The sequence below is a fragment of the Rhinoraja longicauda genome, chromosome 10, assembly GCF_053455715.1.
Source record: "Rhinoraja longicauda isolate Sanriku21f chromosome 10, sRhiLon1.1, whole genome shotgun sequence".
In the NCBI taxonomy this organism is placed as follows: Eukaryota; Metazoa; Chordata; class Chondrichthyes; order Rajiformes; family Arhynchobatidae; genus Rhinoraja; species Rhinoraja longicauda.
Window position 1 is genome coordinate 14,960,072 of NC_135962.1, and position 25,414 is coordinate 14,985,485.

Genomic DNA, 25,414 nt, shown 5'->3' on the forward strand with positions numbered 1-25,414 from the left:
GACCTTTATATAATCCCATTAACTATTGTAACTGTCCAGACTGAAAAACATTTCCAAAGATTGGAAACAAGAGACAGTAATAATTGAAAGCACATAGTCTCGGAGGTGGCAAGAAGAACAACAATGTTAAGAACAATGTCAATAAAGTCATAGTCAATCAGCACAAAAACAAGCCCTTTGACCTACTAAGTCCACATGAACCGTCAAGTACCCATTTACAGTAATCCTCGCATTTCTCTTAACTACCTCTAGATTCTGTCACACCCCCACATTGGGGCAATTTATAATGACCAATTGCTTACCAACCGGAAGGGAGTATCTGGGTCACTGGAGCTGTAAGGCAGCAGCTTTACCAGAATATCCACTATGCCATTCCAAATCTCTCATCAAGACATGCAACTTCAGTAAAAGAAAATCATGCAATTTAAAGATTTGTACCAATAAATTAGGATTGGGAAAATCAGCATTCAAACATCATAAATGTTGGTGTGATATGTTTTGTACTTATTAAATTATATTTTGTAATAATATATCATGATCATAACAGAAATCCATTCATCCTCTCATATTCCCTGCAAGGCTTTCATTCAGTTCCTTTCTCTTCTAATGGGAAATTGGTTGGCAATGGGAACAACCTTATTAACAAAAGTGTGAAAATCAAATGTTACAACAGAGCATCCATCACAATGAATGATTAGCTGCTGACCAGTTGGACTCTGCAAAGTGCAGTGATTAGTTTGATTAGAATGGCAGGCTGGCCTCACTGAACATACCTGCGAGGAGTGCTATCTTCATGGGGTGGAATGATGATAACTTTAACAGTTACAGATGTTCGCAACAGATCAATCATTTGTTCATGGGTTAGAGTAGCCACAGCAACTTTGCAGATCTCCACTAGTCGGCTCCCCTGCCGCAGCCCTGCTTGCCAGGCATAGCCATAGGGTTCAACGTCGGCCACAATCCCTTCATAGTTGACATGAAAACCAAGCTGGCCGAGCGCATTTCTCCTTAATGTCATCTCAACTGTGTCGCATCCCTTTGTGGTCACCTGAAAGGGAGAAAAAGTCAAAGTTATGAGCGTTTGAGGAAATACAGGATGTGTGCATAAATAGTTATAATCACTGTCAGCACACACATTGCTTTTTCCATTAGCGTTTTGCAGTAACATACATGGGAACTGACATTGAGATGCAAAGAAGTTGGAAGAGGCAAGTAAACGTAAGGGTCAAAATGTCTAAAGCTAAGGACTGCCAGAGTTGTGTGGCACAGCAGTTAAAGGTGCTGCCAGATGGCTCCAGAAACCCATGTTCAATTCTGACCTCAGGTGATGTTTGGTAACACTGGTGGTCCAATTTCCTTCCATATCCCAAAGATGTGCTGATCGGTTGATTGGCTGCCGTGAATTATCTGTAGTGTAGGTGGGCAGCAGGAAAGCCATGGAATAGTTAATGGAGAAAGACGTTTTAGGAAAATAAGCGAGGGAAATGGTTTTCAAGCTCGTACAGAGACGATGGGCCATATGGCTTCTATATCATAAGGAAATGTGAAAAAGATGAATGGATTGTGAGAGAAAATTTCAGAAAGGGAGATTGTGAGAACAAGTTGTTACCTATCCCAATTTCCATCTTATGGTTCTCCTGCTATTGACATGTTATGCAGTTTTACAGACCACAGAATGATTATGATATTCCTTGAAATTGAAGTAGAACAAATCTTGCCATTCTCAATTTTCACAGAAATGGCTTGAATTGAAAGGAAACGGGTCAGATCAACAATTACTTTTCATTAGTTTAGCACTTTAAGATAATAATTTTAAAGGAAAACCACAAGGCATTCACAGAGGCATAATTCAAAAACTATTTTAAGAAAGTAGCCTCTAATCACGAGAAAAAGCTGGTTGAAGCAGTCAGGCTTGAAGGACGTTCTCAATTGGATGAATGACAGAGGTGATCATGGGTAGGAATTCCAGAGGTCGTGGCCTTGACTCATCGTTGGTTGGGAGAGACTTGTCAAAGCTGGAGGCATGCAGGTCAGAGGAGTTACAGAGATAGGGTGCGATGTGAATATGAAAACATTAACACAAGAATGGAAAGTGTAAATGTTAGATATTAAGCATCTGGCTGTCAACATATATTAGTGAAGACACCTTGGTGGATATGAGATAGTGCAGGTTAGAAGATAGTTTTGAAACATCTTAACTTTATGGCATGTTGGGAAATCTGTCAGAACAGTAAATCAGAAGGCAGGAAAAGACACTGATAAATGCCCGAAATAGCCTATGACACAGGAGTCTATGGAACCCAGTAGGTCACAAGGACTTCATGCTTTTGAGGTACAACAATGAATTTACTTGCTTTATGCATGGTAAAACATTCACAGACTTCCTCCCAAGATGACTGCTGCTGTGTTTAGAAGCCGTTGTTCAAAATGTTGACAAAATCAACAACGAATAAAACAAATATTTATTTGTAAACTAAATGGTTGTCACAAAAACTCTCAAAATATGGCTAAGTAATCTAACTGATAATCAGATCTCTTGCTGGGAACAAAGAAAAAAAGGATAGATGAGAGTGAAGAAGAAAAAAATAAGAGCTTTGACTTAATATTTTCCAAATCAAAAGCTCTCAAAGCATTTAATTTCTTTTCTGGAGTGATGTGTCATGACTGACATCCAAATCTTCATGAATCAATATTTTACTGATGCAATATGTAACATGTAATTAATTCTAGCTTAATCTTTAGACGGGAAGCCTCACCTATTAATTAAATAATCAGTAAAAACATACCACCTGGAAAAATACAAAACTTGTTTAAAAGAAACGCATCAAAAAGCAACGAGAGAATGATTGTACATATGTAGACATAAATTAGGCAGAGCTGAAACAAATTTTCCAGGGCATTTTGTTTAGTCTCACACGAATAAATAGGTAGGAATATCAAAGTTCAATTTTAACATGCCCCTGTGTCTTGATTTGTATGGTTATTGGGTGCCAGACATTGCCTGAATCTAGTGCCACTTGCTCTGTATTTTTGGCTGCATTCATCAACAGGGGATTTAATACCTCAAAATGTTTGCAGGACTGAAAAGCAAGCTGCATCCTTTAAAGGGGAGAGATAAGTCATGGTGGCCACATGTGGGGGAAATCGCACAGAAAAAGATCAGTCCTCAAGCATTTCCCCTTGCTGAAATTAGGCTAAAGAAATTGCTCCCTCAAGGGCCTTGGTGAATGCAACCCTTACTGTGCGGCCACCCATCCTCTTCTGCTTTCTTCCTTACGGCAAATGCGCATGGCCTCTTTTTGTTTTCTCAGTCATGCTCAATTTCAATAGGAAGGCCCACCAAGTGATCCATGTCTGGAAACAACTTGCTTCAGCAGAAGTCTTTTAACAAATCCTAAAATACCTCAGCATTAGCTGGACTACTCCCTGATGACTAAAGATTTGGATCACCAAAGTCAAGAAATAATTACAACAGCAGCCAGAGGATAAAGACCCGTAACTAGCCTGCAATAATTCATGAACCATTCATGTTATAAACATGGGATAGAGAGTGTTCTATCCTATTTTTTAAATGACAATTTTCGTCAAAATATTTGAGGCAATTATTTAGCCCATTCTATGCTAGCCCCAGAACAATGGTATCAATTCCATTCCTCAGTCTCCTTCTGGGAGGGAGCAACGTAATCTCTTTCACGTGTCTAACGAATCCCCTCTGATTCTTCTACCACTCACTGAGATTTCAAAAACCAAAATCTGATTAACCAACTGTTAAATAATAAATGCATTTCATTGGACCTTCCACACTTTTCAAAATTATGGAAAGAATGTGTTAGGACCAGAAGGTGATGCAACTCCAAGGGGTCAAATCGAGATGGAGCAAGCTAGAGGAAAAATAAAGTTGACATTTTTTTTAAAGGCCTCTAATGCTTAAAGGCCTTAACAGTCAAAATGATTGTAAGAAGCCTATTAAATACAGACACCTCATGTTTGGTTTGTATTTTTAAAATAATTTCTTTTTAAAATTAATACCAGAAGCTAATTTAACCAATTATATTTGAAACATTATTTGCATATTTGAAATAACGCACTCAAATTTACACATGTTTAAATGTATATGCTTAATAAAAGCATTTCTGAATTCCGCATCCATTTTCCAGGAACGTAAACCTGCATAAAACGCGCGACACCTGTACCAGTAAAGACAGTTGATATCATTCATTCTTGTGCAATAAACAATAGTGAAGCATGACAAACCACATGGAAAAAAGGACAAAGCGTGGCAGGTAATAGATGAACACAGGCAAGGGAGGTTTTGATCGGCAGATGGGTGGACAAAGGGCAGAGATGAAAAGATAGAAGGTGTCAGATAGAAGGATTGAAGAGTTGCGAATCATGAAGTCAGATTAAGGAATGTGTGTGGTGGGGTGGGAGAAACAGGTGTGTCCACATAGGGCACAGGGGATGGGTGGAGGAGTGGGGGGTTGTTGGGGAAGAAGGGGGGGGGGGGGAATGTGGTTTGTCGTTCCCTAATATTGGAGAATTCAATACTCGACCTTTGGGTTGGAAGCCACCCAAGCAAAGGTGAGGTGTTTTGTTCCTCCTGCTTGCGTGTGCCTACTCTCTGGCAACGGAGGCGGCCCAGGACAGAAAGGTCAGTATGCGCATGGCAAGGCGAGATAAAATGGTTACCAACCAGGAAGTGTGTTAGGCCTTGGCAGATCAAGCGCAAGTGTTTGGCAAAACGGTTGCTGAGACTGCGCTTGGTTTTGCTGATGTAAAGGAGGCCATATCGGGAACACCTGATGTAGTAAATGAGATTAGAGTAGATGTACGTGAACCTCTGTCTCACTGGAATCACTGCTAGGGTCCTTGGATGTAGTGAGGGAGGAGGTATAGGGATATCTATTGTCCCTATTGGTGTAGGAAAATAGGTCCCATAAGGGAAAATGTAATTGTATTGGTTAAAATTTAAGCACAACGTTAATATCTCGAAAATCAATAACACCTAAAATTGAATGTTGTTTTTATCATGCTATTTTTTGGCAATCAGGTCTCGAGTTGCTCTACAGCAGCAGTAATTGCATCACAACTATTAATCATATAACAAATCATGCATAAACATGATCCAGCCTGTGTTATATCTGGCACAAGAGTTACTGGTTGAAGGTTGGTTGCAAATGGCAACAGGGCAAATCTTAACTGAACTTCCCTAGAGATTAAAATAGCAAAGCACCATTATTTGTTCTTCCAAAAATCATAAGCAAGTAGAAAGCAATTGTTTGCAATGGTCCCATTATCAGGGAACACAAGGTGACAATGGGTAAGCATGGAATCCGGAAATTATTTCCACCAAAAGACCTGGATGATCTAATTTAAAGAATGAAAGAAAAAGTGGATGATGTGAATGACATAGGATTGATTTATGAAAAATTGAAGGCTTTCAGAGTCCATTTGATTTTAACAAAGTAATTTCAGAACGCACTTTGTAAAGATGCAGTTGAAAAGATGCCTCAGGTCATTGCTCCATCGGGAATACATTTCAGCATGAAACTGCCCAGTTTTGACATTTGAGCAAATTGCACAAGCACATCACATCATTATGATAAAACATTGACTACATTCTAAAACATCTTTTGTTAGCTGTAAAGCATGTGGGACGACAGAGGTTATGGAAGTTGCAATATAAATGCATGTATTTCTTTCATAAATATACAAGGTTTTAAGTCATCCTATACCTAAAATAACAATGAGAATTTATATAATGAATATCTGTCCTGCAAAATATATTACTTAGCACCAATATTAAATAACCAAATTGAAAATTCACCAGAAAGATTAAAATACTATTTTAAAATATTTACAACACGAGAAGTCTGGTTGGGGTCCTTCTGACTTTGACTCTTGCTCTCTGAATATCCAAAGCAAAGACTGTGGCTGGATCGTCTGAAAGGTAGATCACCAGCTTTTATGATCCATCATTTACGAGTCATCTACTCACTCCTCATTGTTCTTGCTGAATCACCCATGTGGGCTGACAGCTCAAAAAAATCACTTTCACAGCATTCTCTGGCCTCGGTGGCAAGCAGCGAAGACCACAAGACATGACTTTGCTCAGCCTTAAATAAACTCACACCTACTCCTACAATCAAACGTACCCCCCCCCCACACTCCATAATTCAAATGGGTAAAATTAATTCAGAAGTCTGCTGTCAGCAGTTTGAGTGACTGGGAGTGAACATCACTGACAAAAGGAATCATCTGATCTGATTAAAAGTGATGCCATATGCAACATACCTTTTCATGGTCAACTATTCAGTAAATCTATCTAACAGTCAATATCAAGCATTTTTAAGATGTAAATCATGTGCGATCTTTATCCTTGATAATTCTGATCTTAATTCTTTTTGTGCACAACCCGCAGGCATTGCCACTTTCATTTCACTGCACATCACGTATGTGTATGTGACAAATAAATTTGACTTGACTTGACTTGACTTGATCACATTACCTTTCATCATTTGGAGCAGTAATTTTCAAGTTATTTGGTTACCGATGGTTCAGGTTTCAATTTGCAGGTCTCCAACTCTCCTGGCTCTCTAAGCATGAAGAGGCAGAGTAGTTGGCGAGATCAACATCACGAGCCAGGCAGTTCATGACTGATATCTAGTGAACTGGAAGCTTGATATTCCCGCTCAGGGGCATAGTAATGTTGAGATGTTGAGTTTCTGTTAGATAGACAGCTAAGTGCTGGTTGTTACAGGGAATGGTGAAGTGGGAGATTCACCCCAACTAATCCGACTGCTGTACTTTGCCTCAGGTCAAAGCTTGGCTTGGGACAGTCTCATGGAATGGCATTTTTAGGCTCTGCGTTCTGCTTCTTAACTTGTGGTTAAACAATATTTTTTACTGGCAATAATGAAGACAACAATAATTGTGGTTTTCACTGTTAAATCGCGCACATATTGTTTCCATCAGATTTAAGCTCTAATTCAAACCAGTCACCAATGCAGATTTAGAAACAGGGATTTCTCACAATGAAAACAAACACCGAATTAATGGCTTTAGAAGTAATAAAACTTTGATTTACCTCCAGTCTTCTGACCATCTCTTTAATTTCTTCGACGTTATTATTAAAAGTCCTCACAAAAATGCACTCTCCACGTTCATAGAAGATTTTAATGGTTGTGAGATTTGAAGTCCAGCCTATAATATCCCTGCAGGAACAATTAAACACCACCTGCTTGGAGCTCTCTTCAATAAGTACCACAAACTCATTGGAGATACCCAGCAAACAGTCAATCTCAGCAGCACAGCTGTAGTCTTCCGCGTGGACATTCCATACAATGGCTCCTAAACTGTACATTTCCGCATTGGGGTAAGGCTTTGATTTCTCTTTCTTTTTTGTAGCCAAAGAAATAAAAGGAAATTTTCCAGAAGGATCAATGGGTGTGTTAGTGACACTGTTCTCTGCCAGGTCTTTCAAATACTCCTGCCGTGTCCTTGTCGCCATGGCACGAAACTTTTCGGACTTGTGAGCTGCATTTTCTGCATTGATCACTTTTGCTAGCAAGAAGTCCCGGAAGACTGTCGACTTGGGGAAGGTGACTCCTCTGGGAATGGGTGGTCCAAATGCAGGCACATCTTTGGATCTTGCCACAGCAACACTACAAAACAAAAATCCAAGTTACTTTAACTGGACATGACTGAAGAAATGCTGTCAGAATTTATGCTAAGCACAAGCACTTTGGATATAGATTGTTCTTATGCTTCCTGGAATATTATGTACATGGGGCATATTCTCCCCTGCATACAGAATACTCACAGACACAGCCCTGAATGTAATTCGGAACAGATTCTGAGCAATGACTAGGCAATTTCTGAGAGGGGGATGGGGGGGGGGGGCGGAGAGAGGAGGGAGAGAGAGAGGGTAGAGAGAGAGGGGGAGAGAGAGGGGGAGGGGGAGGGGGAGGGGGAGGGGGAGGGGGAGGGGGAGGGGGAGGGGGAGGGGGAGGAGGAGGGAGAGGGGGAGAGTGAGAAAACAAAAGGGGAAAAAAGAAATTAATATACTGAAAAGGCAACCTATGTTTACAATATATCTCCCGGAGAACTGCAGCCAACATTACTATAGCAGTAATCATCAGCCGCTCTATATGTATCAGTAGCAGGACCATTGCAATATTTCCTCCTCATTAAAAGCATTATGGTCCACGGTGGCACAGCGGTAGAGTTGCTGCCTTACAGAGCTTGCGGTGCCGGAGACCCGGGTTCGATCCCAAATACGGGTGCAGTCTGTACAGAGTTTGTACGTTCTCTCCGTGACCACATGGGTTTTCTCCGAGATCTTCGGTTTCCTCTCACACTCCAAAGACATACAGGTAAGTAGGTTAATTGGCTTGGTGCAAGTGTAAATTGTCCCCCGTGCGTGTAGGATAGTGTTAATGTGCGGGGATTGCTGGTCGGTGCAGACCCGGTGGGCTGAAGGGCCTGTTTCCGTGCTGTATCTCTAAAACTAAAGCTAAAACTAAAAAGATGGAAATGGAATTTGCACTGTCCTGCCTTACCTGTAACAGACATTCTCAGTGCATGGGTTGTGCACTCTTACAATGACAAAGACATGCTGAAAATGGGATCGAATGTTCTTCGGGGTGAAGGGCATGGCCCCAGGCTCTTGCAGTACTATAGTCACAATATCATTCCCAATGTGCCGTTTCCTTAGCAGCTACAATCATAAAGGGGAAAAACAAAAGTCTCTTGTAAATGAAAAGACACATTCTTCAAATTTTCACCGCCTATTAATTCTTTAAGTTTAGGTTTATTATTGTCATGTGTACTGAGGTACACTAAAAAGCTTTGTTTGCGTGCTATTCAACCAAACCAGTTAATATATACATGATTACAATCAAGCCAAACTCAAGTACAATAGGTAAAGCAAAAAGAAACATATAGCGTGCCGAATATAGTTCTCAGCATTGTAGTGCAAGTCAAACTAGCAGAAAGATAACCCAATGTCCGCATGAAGTAGGTTGAAGAATCAGGCATGTGAGTGAGGTCAAAAAAAAAAAGAGGAAAAGGGGGTCAAAAAAATTGGGGTTTTTTTTGAAAATTTACACACACTGATTTTCCGGCACTCTTGGTTTCAGAGCTTTGCTGGTTTATCCAGCAGGCGAAGGAAGTCGGCTTTAGGGATAGATTTGCTGGCTCCAACTGGGCTGGAGTTCCAGAGCCCTGGCCACAGGTTGCAAATTCAACTCACCGATCGGCCGTGGGAGTCCCGATGAGGTCGAGATTGGCTGCTTTGCCCAGCCTCGGTGACACATTTTCAGGGAGACTTCCAGGGCACGGGGGATTTATCGCGGAACCCCTAGCGATCTCTAGCAGAACCGTTGTGTTCATTACAAGTCAAAACATCGGGGTTTTTTCCTTTCTTTTTTTCGATCCAATTTCTCCATTTATTTGGCAAAGTGAAAAACGCAGAAATCATGCAAAAAGCGAGGAAAATTGATTTTTAAAACGGGGAAATCCGCGGAAATGCGGAAAATTCACATGCCTGGTTGGGACTGTACCCTAAACTTATGGAAGTTCCATTGAGAAGCCCGATAACAGAATTCAACTGGGAACATCTTAATTGAGAAGATGAACATTTGAAGTGAATTGTGAACACTAATCAGCTTTATTGCTGATGTCATCAGATGCCTTAGACTCTAGGGCAATTGAAAGAAAGATGAAAATCTCAAGCTTCCTGACAACAACTATGGCAGATGGAGTTCAATCTGGTGAGGAATGGGGTTATCCACTTTAGATCAGAGAAATGAAATTGCTTTCATTGTAAAATAAATTTGGAGTTGTACAGGAACCAAGGGGTTTTTATGCTGATGTACACAAAATCACAAGTATAAAAATGAAACATAATGCTGATTAGAATCTTGGTTATCTTGGAAAGGTTGGAGCACAAAAGTGTGGAAGTTTCATTGGGTTATAGACCCTTGATCATAACTCATCTGTTGTAGTGCATTCAGTTTTATGCATCAGACCTCATGAAATACATATTGTGCAAGGAAAAGTGCAGTGCATATATATCAGAATGAACTTTGTGTTTAAAAGACAAAGTTTGACTGACTGGATAGTTGCTTTTAAGTTCAGAAGATTAACAGTAATAAATAGACAATGTGAGGAATTATTTATTTCTGTTGATGAAAATCAACAACGATAAAAATATAAGAATTAGCAGACAGAAGCCATTTGGCCCTTCAAGCCTGTTCATGGCTCAGCACCCTTGTCCCCCCAGCTCTCTAGGATAAGAATGGGAAAGACTCGCCACCCTCTAGGTAAAAAGACTTCTCATTTCAGACTGAAATTCTAACCCGTTATTCTGAGAATGTGATCTCTGATTATAGATGTGTCAGCCCAGAATAAAACAAAAACAAAATATTGAAGATGCTGGAAATCTAAAATTAGAACATGGTTCAACTACGTCGATCAAGCAGTAATTGTGGAAAGAAAAACCCGAGCAAGTATTTCAGGTCAATGGCTTTTCCACCACTTCTCTCAAACACAAGGTTGGGAAAAGCCAGCATGGTAAACTTGGCCATTCATTGTATTGCATTCTGTAGATGGTATTGGGTAAAAGCTTGGTTACCTGGCACATGCTGGACTTGACAGATGCCAGTTAATCAATTGTGGCATGTGATAGATGTCTGTCGGGGAATGCCATACTTGTGCAAAGACTATTATCATACGGACTATTAATGCAACTGCCATTACAACACTTTACATCAGCAGCACGCCAATCTCATTGAACATTTTAAAATGAAAATAACACCTCTTTAATAAAATAACACCTCATACTCTTCTGCTGATAGTGCTGGGCTGCGCACTGAGGCCAAGTGCATGTTGTGTGGTTTCTCAGTGCAATCTACTGTTCCTACACTCTTGCACTTAGGTTTGATTGTGCCTATGCACAATAAGATTTTTACTGAATTGTATGCAAAAAAAGGAATTTCACTGTACATGTGACAATAAAGTATAATTGAATCATTGAACGTTAAAAAGTGTGTTTATTGTGTCTGGAACAAAAGTGCAGATCGAATGCAATACTTTATCTTGGATGGTCAAAGTGCACTCCTCCAAATATGAATGTTGCAGAAGATGGGTTAGATTTGAAGGGCAAAATAGCCTATGGTCTATTGCTAGAATGTTTGGCTGAGGCTTGTTCCAGTTCACATTCAGTACAAATACAGAGGAAATGTGTTCTGATACATATTAACCCCTATCACTAGAAGTTAAATGATAAAAGCAGGGGCTTCAGCAAATGGCCCACTGTGCGGATGCACAACCTGTTGTGATACCAAGTTTTGCAGAAACTTACAGAATAGAAAAGTTCTAAATTTGATCTCACTAGATGTGCAAAAATTGTTTCTCATCCAGCATGTGTGTCCATAATTATTGAACAATGGTGGAGTAGAAGTTACCTATTAATTTTGTCCTTGGTTGTTACCTTTGCACGAGAAGATTGATTCAGATGTTGATACACAAGATACATATCTTTGCAAACAAATAAACATGAGAAATGGTCACTGGGTGAAGCCCCAATGTAGCTAACAACTGAGGCTTCCAATTCACTTCTGAGGGAGAAAGAAAATGCAAAATATCCGAATTCCTTGATTTTAAGTGTTATCTGCTTATAAATTATGTTTACATTTACACTTTTCCTCAGATGGGACAAACTGAGTTAATGTGTTAAAGGCACGAATTTATGGCAAATCACAAACCAGTGGCTAAATAAAGACTCTAAAAGAGGAGGAAAGTTTTCTCTGACTGAAGGACCATGGCCTACCTGCTGCTTGTTGTTTGGTGTATAAGGAAGCAGAGTGGACACATGAAACATGATCTCATAATCTTTGTAGGTTGTGTAGAGGGAATGAGTACCAGTTGAGTCAGCTGAAAACATAGCAAAGCAGGATTAGCATCTTTTGTGAGAAACTGGAAAAACACCGATGTGAATACAATTAAATCAGAACTGCATACAGGCAAAATGGAAAATTTCAATACACATATCACAACATCTGAAGAGCCTTTTACGCAGGACGGCTATTCACTGCTAACCATCACTTACTCAGCAAATTGCAAAATCATAATCGATAACAAACATAAAATGCAACCTTGTGAGCTCATTATCAAAACTGAATAATTGAGGATACCATCAGAAATAACGATAACTACTTAAAAATTGAAACTTAAATTTGCAGTTCTAAGCATAGCCTGAAGGAAACCTGAAAGAACTTGGACAAAGGCAGCCCAATACATTGATTTCAGCATCATATAATGTGTTGCTTAATAGACTTAAATTGGACTCAAGGAAGAAATAACAAAAATCCAGTGACAAATTCCATGTTTACTTTATCTGCAGTGGAACTTCAAAGGAGTTAATTTAATATTCTATTAAATTCTAAGCAGTGACTCAATAGTACCCTTACGTCTACTAACTCTTGTATTCATACAAGTGTGGTCTTCTATCTTTATTCCCAATGACTGAAATTTCTGGGTTATATGGATTAAATTGACAACTCCTAAAACTTATTTTGCTTCTCCTTGTTGAAGATTAGGTCATATTAGGTTAAGAGCAATAAGAAATGGCTTATGTGAAAACTAATAGACTCATAAAGAATCTGACCAGGAAGATTATGGATGAGTAAATCTCCATACAATAGTTTTAATGACTTTCTTGAAAATATTTTTTGATCCTGCTGCAGGATAACTTCTGGGAGGGAAACTTACTTCCTTGATTAGGAATGCTCTACTGCCTAAAATCTGGTACTTTTGTTCCTTCAACTGTTTTTTTTAATGAGTATGTGAAAATCTTTTATGGGTTTTGGGATAGATTATTATTGGACTTATTACTATCTGTTTCTTATTTTCATCACTTGTTACCATAGAATTACTCAGCAACATTTTCTGAACTTGAATTATTTCATTCGGACTTTATTCAATTGTAAATTCTGTAAACAGTTTGGTACAAAGAAACATCTGCTATCTTTTTTGTTAGGCCGGATTTGACTATCAATAATGACATATTTATATCAGCGCAAACTATTTATTAAAGACATTTTATTGACTCTCAGATTTAATAAGCTACTTTAAAAGTAAATCCATTTCTGTTGAATTGGACTGTTCTTGTTTATGCCTCCCACATTTTTTAAGAATAGCAATCAATAAATAGATTCACTTTGTTGATTACAGCTAGATGGAGCCACCTTTTAGACCTGACATCTTACTGGAAAGCAGCTTGGGTCAAAGACATTACAACACCTCACAAATGTATGCATGTTTTGTTATCTGTACCATGACAAAATGTCACACCACAAAACTATACATAATTCATGAATTTTTAACATAGTAGTAAATGCATGACAAATAGTTCCCTTGGACGGGTGCTGTAACTGCTACTGTCCTTTGTAGAAATATGCAAACGAACTAGGAAGGCAAAATCCACAGGCAACTGACGTCAAACAGGCAGTTTCTTCACAGAGTAAAGAGGGGAGAAAAATAATCTGCCAGGGGTGATATTAGGTCACAGTATTAATGACGACAGAATGCAGATGAAGAGATGTTAAGGGAATATCTAAGAGAATCCCCCAATGATGGGAGTCGGAGATGTGTTTGGGGAATGCCGCCCTCTTATCCCTGTAGCTGCTCGTACTAACACGTGCCCTCTGGTTCAAAAATCAAGCTTAAAATTTTCAACCATAAATGATTCATGCTAATGGATTATAGGCACCATTGCAGTCAGAAAATCTGCAGCTTGTGATCTGAATTGCCTCATAAGGTCATAAATTCTAGGAGCAGAATTAAGCCATTCGACCCATCAAATATAATCCGCCATTCAATCATGGCTAATCTCTTTTTCTCTCTCAACACAATTCTCCTGCCTTCTCTTCATAACCCCGATGCCCTTAAAAATATCCATTTGCTTGGCCTCCACAGCAGTCCGTGGCATATTTATGTCAGCCTCACAGAACTAAATATCAGCTGATATTGCAGAAGCAACTGGTCATAAGCAAAGAGCAGATTTATTAGTAGAGACACACAGGAGAAAAAAAAAAGAAAGAAAATTAGCAAGTGTAACGTATGTCCAAAGGCCAATGTCAGGAAGAAGGTTTTCACGTGGTTGGGGAATGCCCTCCTCTTGTCCCTTTAGCTGCTCGTACTAAGACGTGCAACTAATCATGGCCGTCTGGTTTAAACATCAAGCGTAACATTTCATATCATAAATGATTCATTTTAATGGGTTATATGCACTACGGCAGTCAGATAATCTGCACCTGGTGTTCTAAATAGCCCCTCACAGAACCAAATACCTGCTGATATTGCAGAACAGCCTCACGAAAACAATTGGTCTTTTTACAACACTAGTCATAAGCAGAGAGCATCTCTGAAAGACTAGGACAGATTCTGGTAAAGGTGGTCCATACAGGCAAAAGTCAATACCCTACAAGACAAGATTGGACAGCAAATGTAGCAGCAGGCCCATGGGGATGGGAGTACTCTGGATTATTCATGCAGACATACAGGGGGGGGGGAAAGAAAGGATGATTAGCAAGTGTAACATATGTCTACGGGCAAATGTCAGGAAGGTTTTCATTTTGTCATTGGCAGCATTCCTGGAAATGGGAGAACTGTTCCATAAAAATGCGCTGTATCACAACAGAAAGGGAAGCAATAGATCTGGGAAAAGAGCCAAGCAGTAAAAAGTAAAAAAATATTAAAATATAAACGAAAGACACTCAGAAAAGTGCAGAGAAATAAACTGGCTAATGTAAAAGCAGAAACAATGGAATGTAAGGAAATTAATCAGTTGATGGCTGGAAAACAAATGAGATTTATAAAAGCAACTCGTTACTGCAAACAAAGAAAAAAATCAAGTGAAAGGGAGTAATTTAATTACCCATCACTCATTGAGAAGGAGAATAGATGTGCAGAGCTCCTTTCTCAAGCAGCATGTCTACCTACCCACAAAGGGGAAGGTACTAATGCTATAAGAAATGAAATACAAGTTGATTGTCAAATATAGCCGAGTTCCTTGGGATTAGTGTTCATCACACCAAGCTTTAAGGGCCAATTAGATACATTTCAAACAGACACAAGTGTACAGGATGGGGAAATTATTATTTTTTAAATGAGAAAGCAGCACAGGAGATAAACACAAGGAACTGCCTTTATTTCTTTGAAACACCTGAACTTACTAGTTCAACTGTTACTGGAAAAGGGAAGATGACTGACGGACAGCCAATCACTCAACCATGTAACAAAATCAGCTAGTTTTCCACTTGGTGTGTAATGGCAACCTGCAGAGTGCAAGATATAATAGACAACTAATGATAGAGCACAGGGGCAGAGGAGAAGAGGATTGGATCAGATCTTAAGTAACGGATTAAAAATTATTTATTGACAACAAATAAGTTGGCAAAGGATTTTGTTGAAAGATCTCTAGCGGCAGCTGGGTGGGTATAAGCAGGAAGATTCAGCAGATCAGGTACATGAGGCATTACAATAAACACTTGAACTGTACACACCAGAAAAATACATCTAATGGAACACTAAGTTTTGTAACATCATGCATTGTAAAAGTAATGCGATGGAAAAGTAGATATTTTTTCTAAAACATCATGAAACGCACAATGAATTGCATTTTGACAAAGAAATTGTGAACCAGTGATTACGTCACATGGAGCAACAAGCAAAGATAAACTGCAACAAAAGCAGAAAATGGTCATACGGTCAAAAGTGATACGAGTAGAATTAGGCCATTTGGCTGATCAAGTCTACTCCGCCATTCAATCATGGCTGAACTATCTCTCCCTCCTAACCTCATTCTCCTGCCTTCTCCCCATAACCTCTGACACCTGTACTAATCAACCTGTATAAATGCTGTAAATGTTCTGTTCTAAAAAAGGGTCGCCAATCCGGAGCCCAATTTAACTAATAGGATTGGCTGGCATCAGCGCGATGGCCCAGCAAAGGCTAAAGCCAAGGAAGCGTGTTGAGTGTTATTTGGAGTGGAAGAGAAAAACGTAGTTGGGGAATTCAGTAAAGGAAATACAGGGATGTTTTCAGAGTTTAGTTTAGTTTAGGTTATTGTCACGTGTACTGAGGTGTAGTGAAAAGCTTTTGTTGCATGCTAACCAGTCAGCAGAAAGACTACACATGATTACAATCGATCCATTTACAGTATATAGATGCATGATAAGGGAATAACGTTTAGTGCAAGGTAAAGCTAGCAAAGTCGGATCAAGGATAAGCTGAGGTACATCAATGAGGTAGATAGTAATTCAAAGAGATAGAGAGTAGAGTTGTTAGGGAGGGAGCAAGTCACGCCTAAAAGATACTTACTTGATGGATCTGCCTTTCTTGCTTCCTTTCATTTGCCAGGTTTCCCAAAGTCAAGGTAACCTGCACTACAGCAGTGACAGACAAAACACCCCAAATTTCAAAAAAGACACAGACTCTCTAAAAGTTTCAACAAACAGGCGCGCATAAACAGAATTAGCTGGGATGGGGTCTGGGCGGGTTGAGCTAAAGGGCTGGATTCCATGCTGTGTGACTCGAAATATGTTGTCTGCTGACACTCCCACTAAATGTCTCACCTGGCCCAACTTCTAGATCATGTAAAATAGGAGCTTTTGTTTCTTTGCTCCCATGGAGCCCACTGCCATTCATTTTCTAAGGTCGCTCTTACAGGGGAACTTCCAAAACGAGATTCTGATAGTTGCTGATGTCCATGGGGTGGTGAAAACGTAGAGACTGCAGACCTAGAAGATCAGCAGAAACTACTGAAGGGTCTTTGACCTGAAACATTAACTCCGTTTTTCATCTCGTAGATGCTGCTTGATTTGCAGACGAGTCCTGGCATTTTTCCGTGCATTCCACATAATCATTAACCATTGCCTTTAGCTGAGAGGAAAAGGAAGAAAATTGTGGAGGGATGCAGGCCAGCACTCTGAGCCCGCACCAGGCTATCTAATCACATATTCTCACAAGTCCTCTTACTTTTTGTATCCAGCTGTGCTCGGTACTTATCAAAGCCCTTGAGACGCACTTTGTCTCCCAGCACTTGGAGAAACTCTTCAAATGCAGGACCAGCCACTTCGTTGTTGTACATTTCCTCTTCTGTGCTCTGACCAGCTTTACAGTACATGACACCCACTTTGTGTTGGAAACTAAGCTGTTGGAATAGAAAATGGGTTGCAATTTAATCATATCACAGTGGCTGCTTAAATGATTGGTGAAGCATCAATTCTTTGGCGATGTTGGGCATCAACGAAATGGCATCGCAATGGACTCTCCGATAACCTCTAGCCATAGGTTTTATACCACCGAATCATCATCTATTTGAATACAATTTTGACTTCTCCAAAGAAACATAAATAGCACAAATTCCAGCAAGCCCATTTACCTAAAGCATTGTGTTTTGGAGCGGCAGTACTGGCATCCAGTGAAGGCCAGTCAGGAAAGAACAGAGAATTTCCTTCCTTGGTGGTATTCATAATCCAGTTGATTTCTTGTAACTTCATGGTAATTTCTTTAAAAAAATTAATCAATACCACTTCTCCAAGAGAAGAGCCAGCTTTGAACCGATTTTCTTTTAATATGTGGGGACCTAGCCATCTGGATTACCGAACAAGTAAAGGATCCGCGACGGCATCAAATTCATCACCCTCTGTTTTGGCAGATTGCATTATGTAGGTTTAATAAAAGTATCTGATGATCAAATCATTTTTGCTATTGTCACAACACAGTTACTATCGAGACAAAAGATGACAGCAATCAAACTTTACCGATACAGGCACAAGGATAAATTTAGACATTTGTGTGGAAGTACTGCCAGTACTTTAAGCTTATGGGCTGCAATTTCAATACTTCAGTAGCAGTGCTAAAGTGCACTTGAATCTGGATGGCCTATCACTTTTTACAACAATAAAAAACGTGGCAATTTTCACATTAAGATGATTGAAGGGAAATAAAATGCATCAGGATTTCAATAGTATCAATATCAAAATTTCCAGAAGAGGAATAATCTAGATAACACATGAAAAGTCTCCAGCAGAATTTTGTGACTATCCTTGGAGGAGCATAACATGAAAACAGGTCCTTAGACTTAATGGTAGACACAAAATGCTGGAGTAACTCAATGGGACAGGCAGCATCTCTGAAGAGCTGGAGAGAAGGAGTTAGACTCAATGAGAATGCGCTGACCACAAAGCACTCATTTTATACTAATCTAATTTTATTTTTTGCATATGCCTGTCACCTCCTTCTCGAATCTACCACTCACCCACCCACTGGCTGCAATGTACAGTAACCAATTAACTATTAACCCATACATAGTGTGATGTGGGAGAAATGGGAAGAAGAGTCAAGAATCAAGTTAGGAGTGCTTAATTGTCATATGAACTCGCAACAGAACAATTACATTTTTACTGGCTGCAGCTTAACAGGCACATTAAAACAGTAACACAAATAAATATAATCAATAATTAAATTAATAACGCTAAGACTAGGTTTCCATCGTAGTGCAAAACAGAAGTCGGTAGTGAAATAAAATCATGACATGTACTTATGTACTGTACCAATAGAAATTATTGTCATGATTTTATTTCAACTAAAGAATTACAACAAAATAGAACACTTAAACACATATCTCCTGGGTGCTCATTCACTCAATCTACAAGTAGTTTTGGATGTTTGTAAGTTATATCAGCACTTAATAGAACTAAGTGATCCTAAACACCTGTAAACATGCAAGGAGTGTGATTTGTTGAAAAAGATGAGCAAGATTATTGCATCAAACTGGAAAATATAACTGACGTCATGAGATTATTTGCAGTCTACAATCACATCCCCAAGCAAGCGATAAACTGCAGGCTGTAATACTTCAGTTGAAGTTAAATCCAAGATTTTAGCTGCATCGCCTTATGGTTCTTTACAACAGACATGCTCTAAACGATCAATATAAACTTAAAAAAGATGATACATCATTCATCTCATTAAAACCCCAAACTGTCATCTCCTAGATATGGTCTTCAGTGAAGCACCTGTGGCAAGAGAGCAAGTGAGCAAAAATCCTCCCTCCTTCCATGTCACGGATGTAGAATAAAAACATTATAAAGAAAGCAAGATTAAACAAAGTAATACTCACTCCTTGTTCATCTAATTTCATGAGTTGGTCTGTAACTTTAGGAGTATTCAGTCCCAGTCTCAGGCAGTTAACACTAAGTTCCGGGACAGCAAATTCAAGTACTTCTTTCATAGGTATACCTCTGGCGGTCCCATGCTTGGCTGTTGAAGGAACTGCATCTTCCAAAACAGAACCTCGCAATGTCGTCAGCTGGAAAAATAACATCAAACGAGATTTTACATTGCTGTCCATTCCGGTGCTTTAGAATATTTACTCAATGAGTGACATTGACTCAGGTTCAGTGTTCAATTCTCAGTTTGTGGTGAGTTAGGTGATATATCAGCACCACTCTTGAGCAGTGAAAACATTAAAATCAACAAGGGCCCCATTTATCATTACCAAATATCTTGTTATAAATGTCCATACATAGACATTAGGGTGCAACATGCACACACAAGCTATAATACAAACACTGAAGAATGCCTGACTCTTGTGGTATCACTAACCACATGGTATGATTTGACTGTATAGAACGCAACGTTTTTCACTGTGTCTCATTATGTGTGACAATAGTAAACCAATACCAATACCAACCAAAGGTATCAGCTGAGAACAGTGATGAAAAAGAAGACATTTAATTATCTTGGTTGCATTTCTGACAAATATTAAAAACTTACTTTCGTATGCATTTTTGGTGTCTGGTTTGGAATTGAGGTCTTACCCAGATTATATCGAGTTGAATTTAGAGCTTGGATATAAAGTTAAACCAATAGATCAAGCACAGGGAAATTTCCCTTCCTGCTTGAAAATTAAGGGAAGGGGATTAGCATGTTTATAAATTAACCTGAATCTACATTACAAATGCAACATAATGCTTTACTATAAAAAAGATGCATGCGTAACTTTCAACAGCAGAGTGCTGGTTAAGGATAGTGCACAATCAGATAAAATAGCTGATTGATTTTATGTCACTACCAGACTGAATAACCCCACCACCCGAGGATTTTGGACTGATTTTTTTTAGTCCAGGTTCTGCAGCATTAACTGGGAACACCTTGCAAATGTGTTTGTGATATAGGGACCACACAATTATTCACGATTGATTCCTGGAATAAGAGGCCTGTTTCGTGAACAGAGATTAAACAAACTGTGCCTCTATTGTTGAGGAGTTCAAGTGACTAAGAGGTGGATTTTATTGAAATACATAAAATTCTTACAGGTCTTGAGGATAGATGGAGGGATAATGGTTTCACTGGCTGGAAAAACTAGATGCAGGGATCTTACAATAAAGGGACTGGCGAATAACGATTCAAATCAAAATAAACTCCTTCTTCCAGAGAGCACTGCATCTTTGAAATTCTTTACACAAGAGAAGGGTGGCAGTGGCAAAGCAGTGCATCACAGCACCAGAGACCTGGGTTCGATCCTGACTACGAGTGCTATCTCTATGAAATTTGTACATTCTCCCTGAGTTGTCTCCGGGTGCTCTGGTTTTCTCCCACATTCCAAAGACGTGCAGGTTTGCAGATGAATTGGCTTCTGTAAATTGCCCCTAGTGTGTAGGATACAAAAGTGGGATAACTAAGAACTAGTATACAGATGATCGATGGCTGGCATAGACTCGGTGGACCAAAGAGCCTGTTTCCATGCTGGCTCTCTAAACGAAATTGTGGAGATGTGGTGACTGAGGATATTTCAGACAAAAATTAATAAGGTTTTGGATATTAAGGTAATCAAGGAAAATGGGGTTAGTGCAGAAAGTTGCAGTGAGGTTAAAAAAAAAATCAAACATAATCGTATTGAATGGCAAAGCAGGCCTGGAAAGTCAAATGGCTTTGCAGGCTACTATTTCTTATGTATTTCTTATCGCGCATGAATTATTCCGAATCAACAATTAAACAAGCTCTCTGTTGTATCCTGAACTGCATATGAACCCATGTTGGAAGATAAAAAATGTTGGCCCTACTATTAAGCAGATAACTTGTGCTCGAGGTTCGTTGGTCAATCCATATGAAAGTAATTGTGTGGTTTTATGAAGAATACATTTTGGTTTCTTAAAAATAATACTTCGGCACGGTGGCGCAGTGGTAGATTTGCTGTTTTACAACACCAGGGACTCTGATTTGATCCTGACTATGGGTGCTGTCTATACAGTCTCTCCGTCACCAGCGTAGGTTTTCACTGGGAGCTCTGGTTTCCTCCCACACTCCAAAGACGTGCAGGTTTGTAGGGCTTGGTAAGATTGTAAAAAAGATTGTCCCTCGTGTGTTTGTGTGCGGGGATCACTGGTTGGCATGGATTGTGTGGACCGAGCGGCCTGTTTTTGTGCTGTATCTCAAAACTAAACTAAACTAATTAGAATTCACAATTCAGATTTTTGAAGAGATCAGCTCACAGATTCTAATCTATACCATAACCTTGAAATGGATTACATTTTATTAGACAAATGAACAATGAAACTATTAGCTGTACCTTTGATATTCCTGATCAAGTCCTGCCCAGAGCTAACAGTGGCTTCAGAAATTCTGTCCCAAGTAAACCATTTATTTGCCAAGGAAATGTAGCCTTGGGGTGACACCCTCTGCTTATCATTGTTACTGGCATAAATGTGACATATGTCAGTAATTGTATGAAAAGAGTCGTTGAATCTTTGAATGAGAACATATCGTCACCGCAGTATCTGGCACTGGTATCTGAGCAAACTGCACCACCTCACCTCCGAGGGGCAAAAAACCAACAACACATGCATCAACTCCATTGTGCCAGATTTAAAGCAAACAAAATGCTGTTTAAATCTCAATGGCGTGTTTAGCCTGCAATCAAATTATTCCAACATCTTTATTGCATTCCAAATTGGCCTCAACTGATAATGCATAGACAAAGCCAGTCGATGTGCAATCACAAGAGTGTTAACACATTCGATTAGTTATTTTAAAAAATGCAAATATTTGATTAGATTTGAAATCCAATGGAGAAAGACAGCAATTTGAAGTGTAGAATTAACAAAGGTACTTTCGGACCATCTCAAAATGGAAACATTAAGACTCTACTATATGTGCCAGCTTCCATATCTGATTTCTACACTTTTTCACTTTCCTCAAACCCTGATCTGAAAAATGTCATCTTATATCAGTATTCTTCCTCAATTTGTAATCCACAAATCTATTCGACACAATTTTCCCCAACAGAAATTAGTACTGCTTTTCAGGGAGTTCAGTGGCGTGTGAAAGGATGCATTTGTCTCACCTGCAACAGTCATTAAAAGCTGACATAATCCTTAAATATTTAAGTGTTAAAAATATTAATTGAACATATTTAGGAAAATATATTTTCAACTTCAGACCATTCAAATTTCCACATTGTTCAATTACTTGACAATCTTTCACACTTTATGTGAAATACCTAACATGTGGTCATTGTTCATGGTCTTACATGTAACACTAGAAAGCTTCTTCACTGCAGGACAAATATAAAGAGCAAATGATAAACCGGAACAGTGATTTATCACAGTGCAATACAAACACAATTTTTCACACTCAGTACGTGTAAGGCAATTTACTAACCAAATACTGCAACTTCTCATATAAAAGTCCCTGGGACTGTAAAAATACAGCTTCAGTGTGGAAAATCGATTGCAAGCTGCTGAGAAATTACTTCCTAAGTCTAAAATATTATTTGTTTAACATTCGTTTAACATCAGTAATGGTTCTCAGTGATAGTTGCCTTTTTGGTGTAAACTGGTTGAGCCTGGAAATCTCTGTGAAATGTCATCAACACTGAACTAATGGAGAGAGTTTGAAACTTATTTTCAACCTCATTTTACAGAATTTCTAAAGGGATAATTGATGAGAGTTCGCATTTTCACAGTAGTGGGCCAGTTAAAATGGGCAGTGTGTAACTAAATTGCTGCCCATATCCAAACGGTATATAAGAAGACATCTTTGTACATCTACTGGCATGACTCAGTCTTCCATTATTTTAGTACTTTGTTCATAAATATTGGTCAGAAAAAGCAAGTGATTGTCTAATGTTGAATCTGTTTGCATTTCCATGGCGTTGGGCTCCAGATGAATGCCATCGCCAGAACAGGAAGCTAGTTGCAGCTTGGTAAAATCACATATTTGCCAGCTTGACATAATTGACAGCACACCTGTCTCAGTCAGACATGGACTAAGAATCTATTCAATGATTACAACATGCTATCCAGACTGGAGCAGTTTGGGAACAATTTCTTGTCTCACAATTATAAATACTTCTCAGATATCTTTGGCGCCTCTTCTGCACAAAAAAAATAGCCCTGGTTATACTGTTAAAGATGCTGTCTTTTAGTCAAGAGATTACACAATGCCTTATAATGACATTGAGAAACCTTGCGGCACTGCTTGCACAAGCAACAAAACAATTGCAGCAATGTCCAGCCAACATCTCTTCCTTCAAGCAAAAAGGTTGGTCACTGTTATTTGTTTGCCAATTCAGGGAGGAAACTAGGTTGATCTTCTGCGGATTTATGCAGCATGGAAACAGGCTATACAACCCAACTCCTCCTTGCCAATCAAGATGTTCATCTAGGCTACTCCCATATGTCTGCATTTGACCCATATATTGATCGGGCTATCCAATCCATGCACCATCCAAATGTCTTTTAAATGTTGTTGTAGTACAGTGTTGTTATAGTACCCGCCTCAACCACAGCGTGTGGCTGCTCGTACCATATGCCGACCAAACTATGTGTGAAAAAGTTACTCCTCAGGCTCCTATTAAATCTTTCTATTCTCGCCTAATTCTTTCTCCCCTCACCTTATATGAGAAAATAGTCACTACATATCATTGCACAAGGCATCCTTCTGAGACATCTGAGACATGTGAGGTGGTAGCAGAGATGCAAAATCAATAAGCTACAAGGAGATATATGCGAGGTACTTGGAAGATAATATTTATTGAGATTTTCAGTTTCCAGTTTTTTGCAATTTGAGAACACGTATGAATCCCTTTTGTTAAATGTTTGATTAGCATTCATGGTGAACAATTTTAAATGCATGCAATAGAACCATCACTTCAATTAATAATAAACCGTTTCACTTCTCTCACCTCACTTGTTCTTAGGATGATTCGGTAGTGGTACTGAGGTCCATGCTCTTTACTGTCCTCCAGTTTTTCCCGTCTAATGCTCACTGCCACAGGACCCAAATTTTCATCCACCCCAAAATAGTTTGAGTGTTCTGTGGAAACATAAGTCAGTTTAAAAAAAGTCTATTTGGTTATGCCAGTTATTTGTACAGGAAATAAAATTAGCACTAACAGAATTCCACTTGCCTGTGTATACAATTGGCATTTGAAAAGATTAGTTCTTGAGGCACAACATCACAATATGGCATCATTTTTACCATCTTGTCACAAATGGCAAAAATTTAAATTTGAAAATGAAGTTATTATCCTGACTAATTTATCCATTCATGTTTGATTTATAGTTGTTGACATATCATTGCAAGATAGTGGTCTATTTCACCCCAATCATTTGTAAAGAAGTCCATTCAAAATAGCATTTTCTTCCCAGCATTCCAAAATTCTATCTATCGAGCAAGGCGGTAACATAAAACAATCCTCATAAAACACGTACTGCTTCTGAATAAACTTCCCTGCACATTTCTCCATCAGCTTGAAATAAACTGGTTTTCTCCGAGATCTTCGGTTTCCTCCCACACTCCAAAGACGTACAGGTATGTAGGTTAATTGACTGGGTAAATGTTTTAAAAAATTGTCCCTAGTGTGTGTAGGATAGTGTTAATGTGCGGGGATCGCTGGGCGGCGCGGACTTGGTGGGCCAATGGGGCCTGTTTCCGTGCTGTATCTCTAAATCTAAATCTAAAAAAATCTAAATCTAGAAGGAATTGTTCCTTCCTTTAGGATACAGAAAAAAAACTGATGACAATGGAGAAAATGACAATGATAAAGATGCCTGGAGAAATGTTTTTGACAGATGTCTAATCCCCATGATTATTTCATCGTGCCCAAGATGAGAAAATCCAAATGGAAACTTGTAGGACCTTCACTTATAGCATTAATGTGTAAAATTGAAATTGGGACTGTGAACACTGAAACTTCCTCAAATCTACACCAAACTCCAACACTTCATTTTACTATTGCATTTTGGGTAAAGTATTTTCTTACCAAGGATTAATTTCATAATATGAAGTTATGGAAAGGTAATGTGAAATGAGTAAACCAAACACAAATTTTCTGTGT

The 25,414-nt window shown here is 39.0% G+C and overlaps 1 protein-coding gene across 9 annotated transcripts in view; it reads right to left on the reverse strand.

Annotated features, from left to right (window-relative positions):
* sipa1l1 (signal-induced proliferation-associated 1 like 1) overlaps positions 1-25,414 on the reverse strand; it is a 296,284-nt gene that overhangs the window by 71,303 nt on the left and 199,567 nt on the right. For all 9 annotated transcript variants that reach the window (XM_078406241.1, XM_078406248.1, XM_078406247.1 and 6 more), the window contains 7 exons: positions 24,260-24,390; positions 19,193-19,381; positions 17,044-17,218; positions 11,834-11,937; positions 8,562-8,719; positions 7,088-7,664; positions 774-1,048 (listed from right to left, as the gene is read on the reverse strand). In XM_078406241.1, the coding sequence (XP_078262367.1) occupies positions 774-1,048; positions 7,088-7,664; positions 8,562-8,719; positions 11,834-11,937; positions 17,044-17,218; positions 19,193-19,381; positions 24,260-24,390 (1,609 nt within the window). The remainder of the gene's footprint in view (positions 1-773; positions 1,049-7,087; positions 7,665-8,561; positions 8,720-11,833; positions 11,938-17,043; positions 17,219-19,192; positions 19,382-24,259; positions 24,391-25,414) is intronic.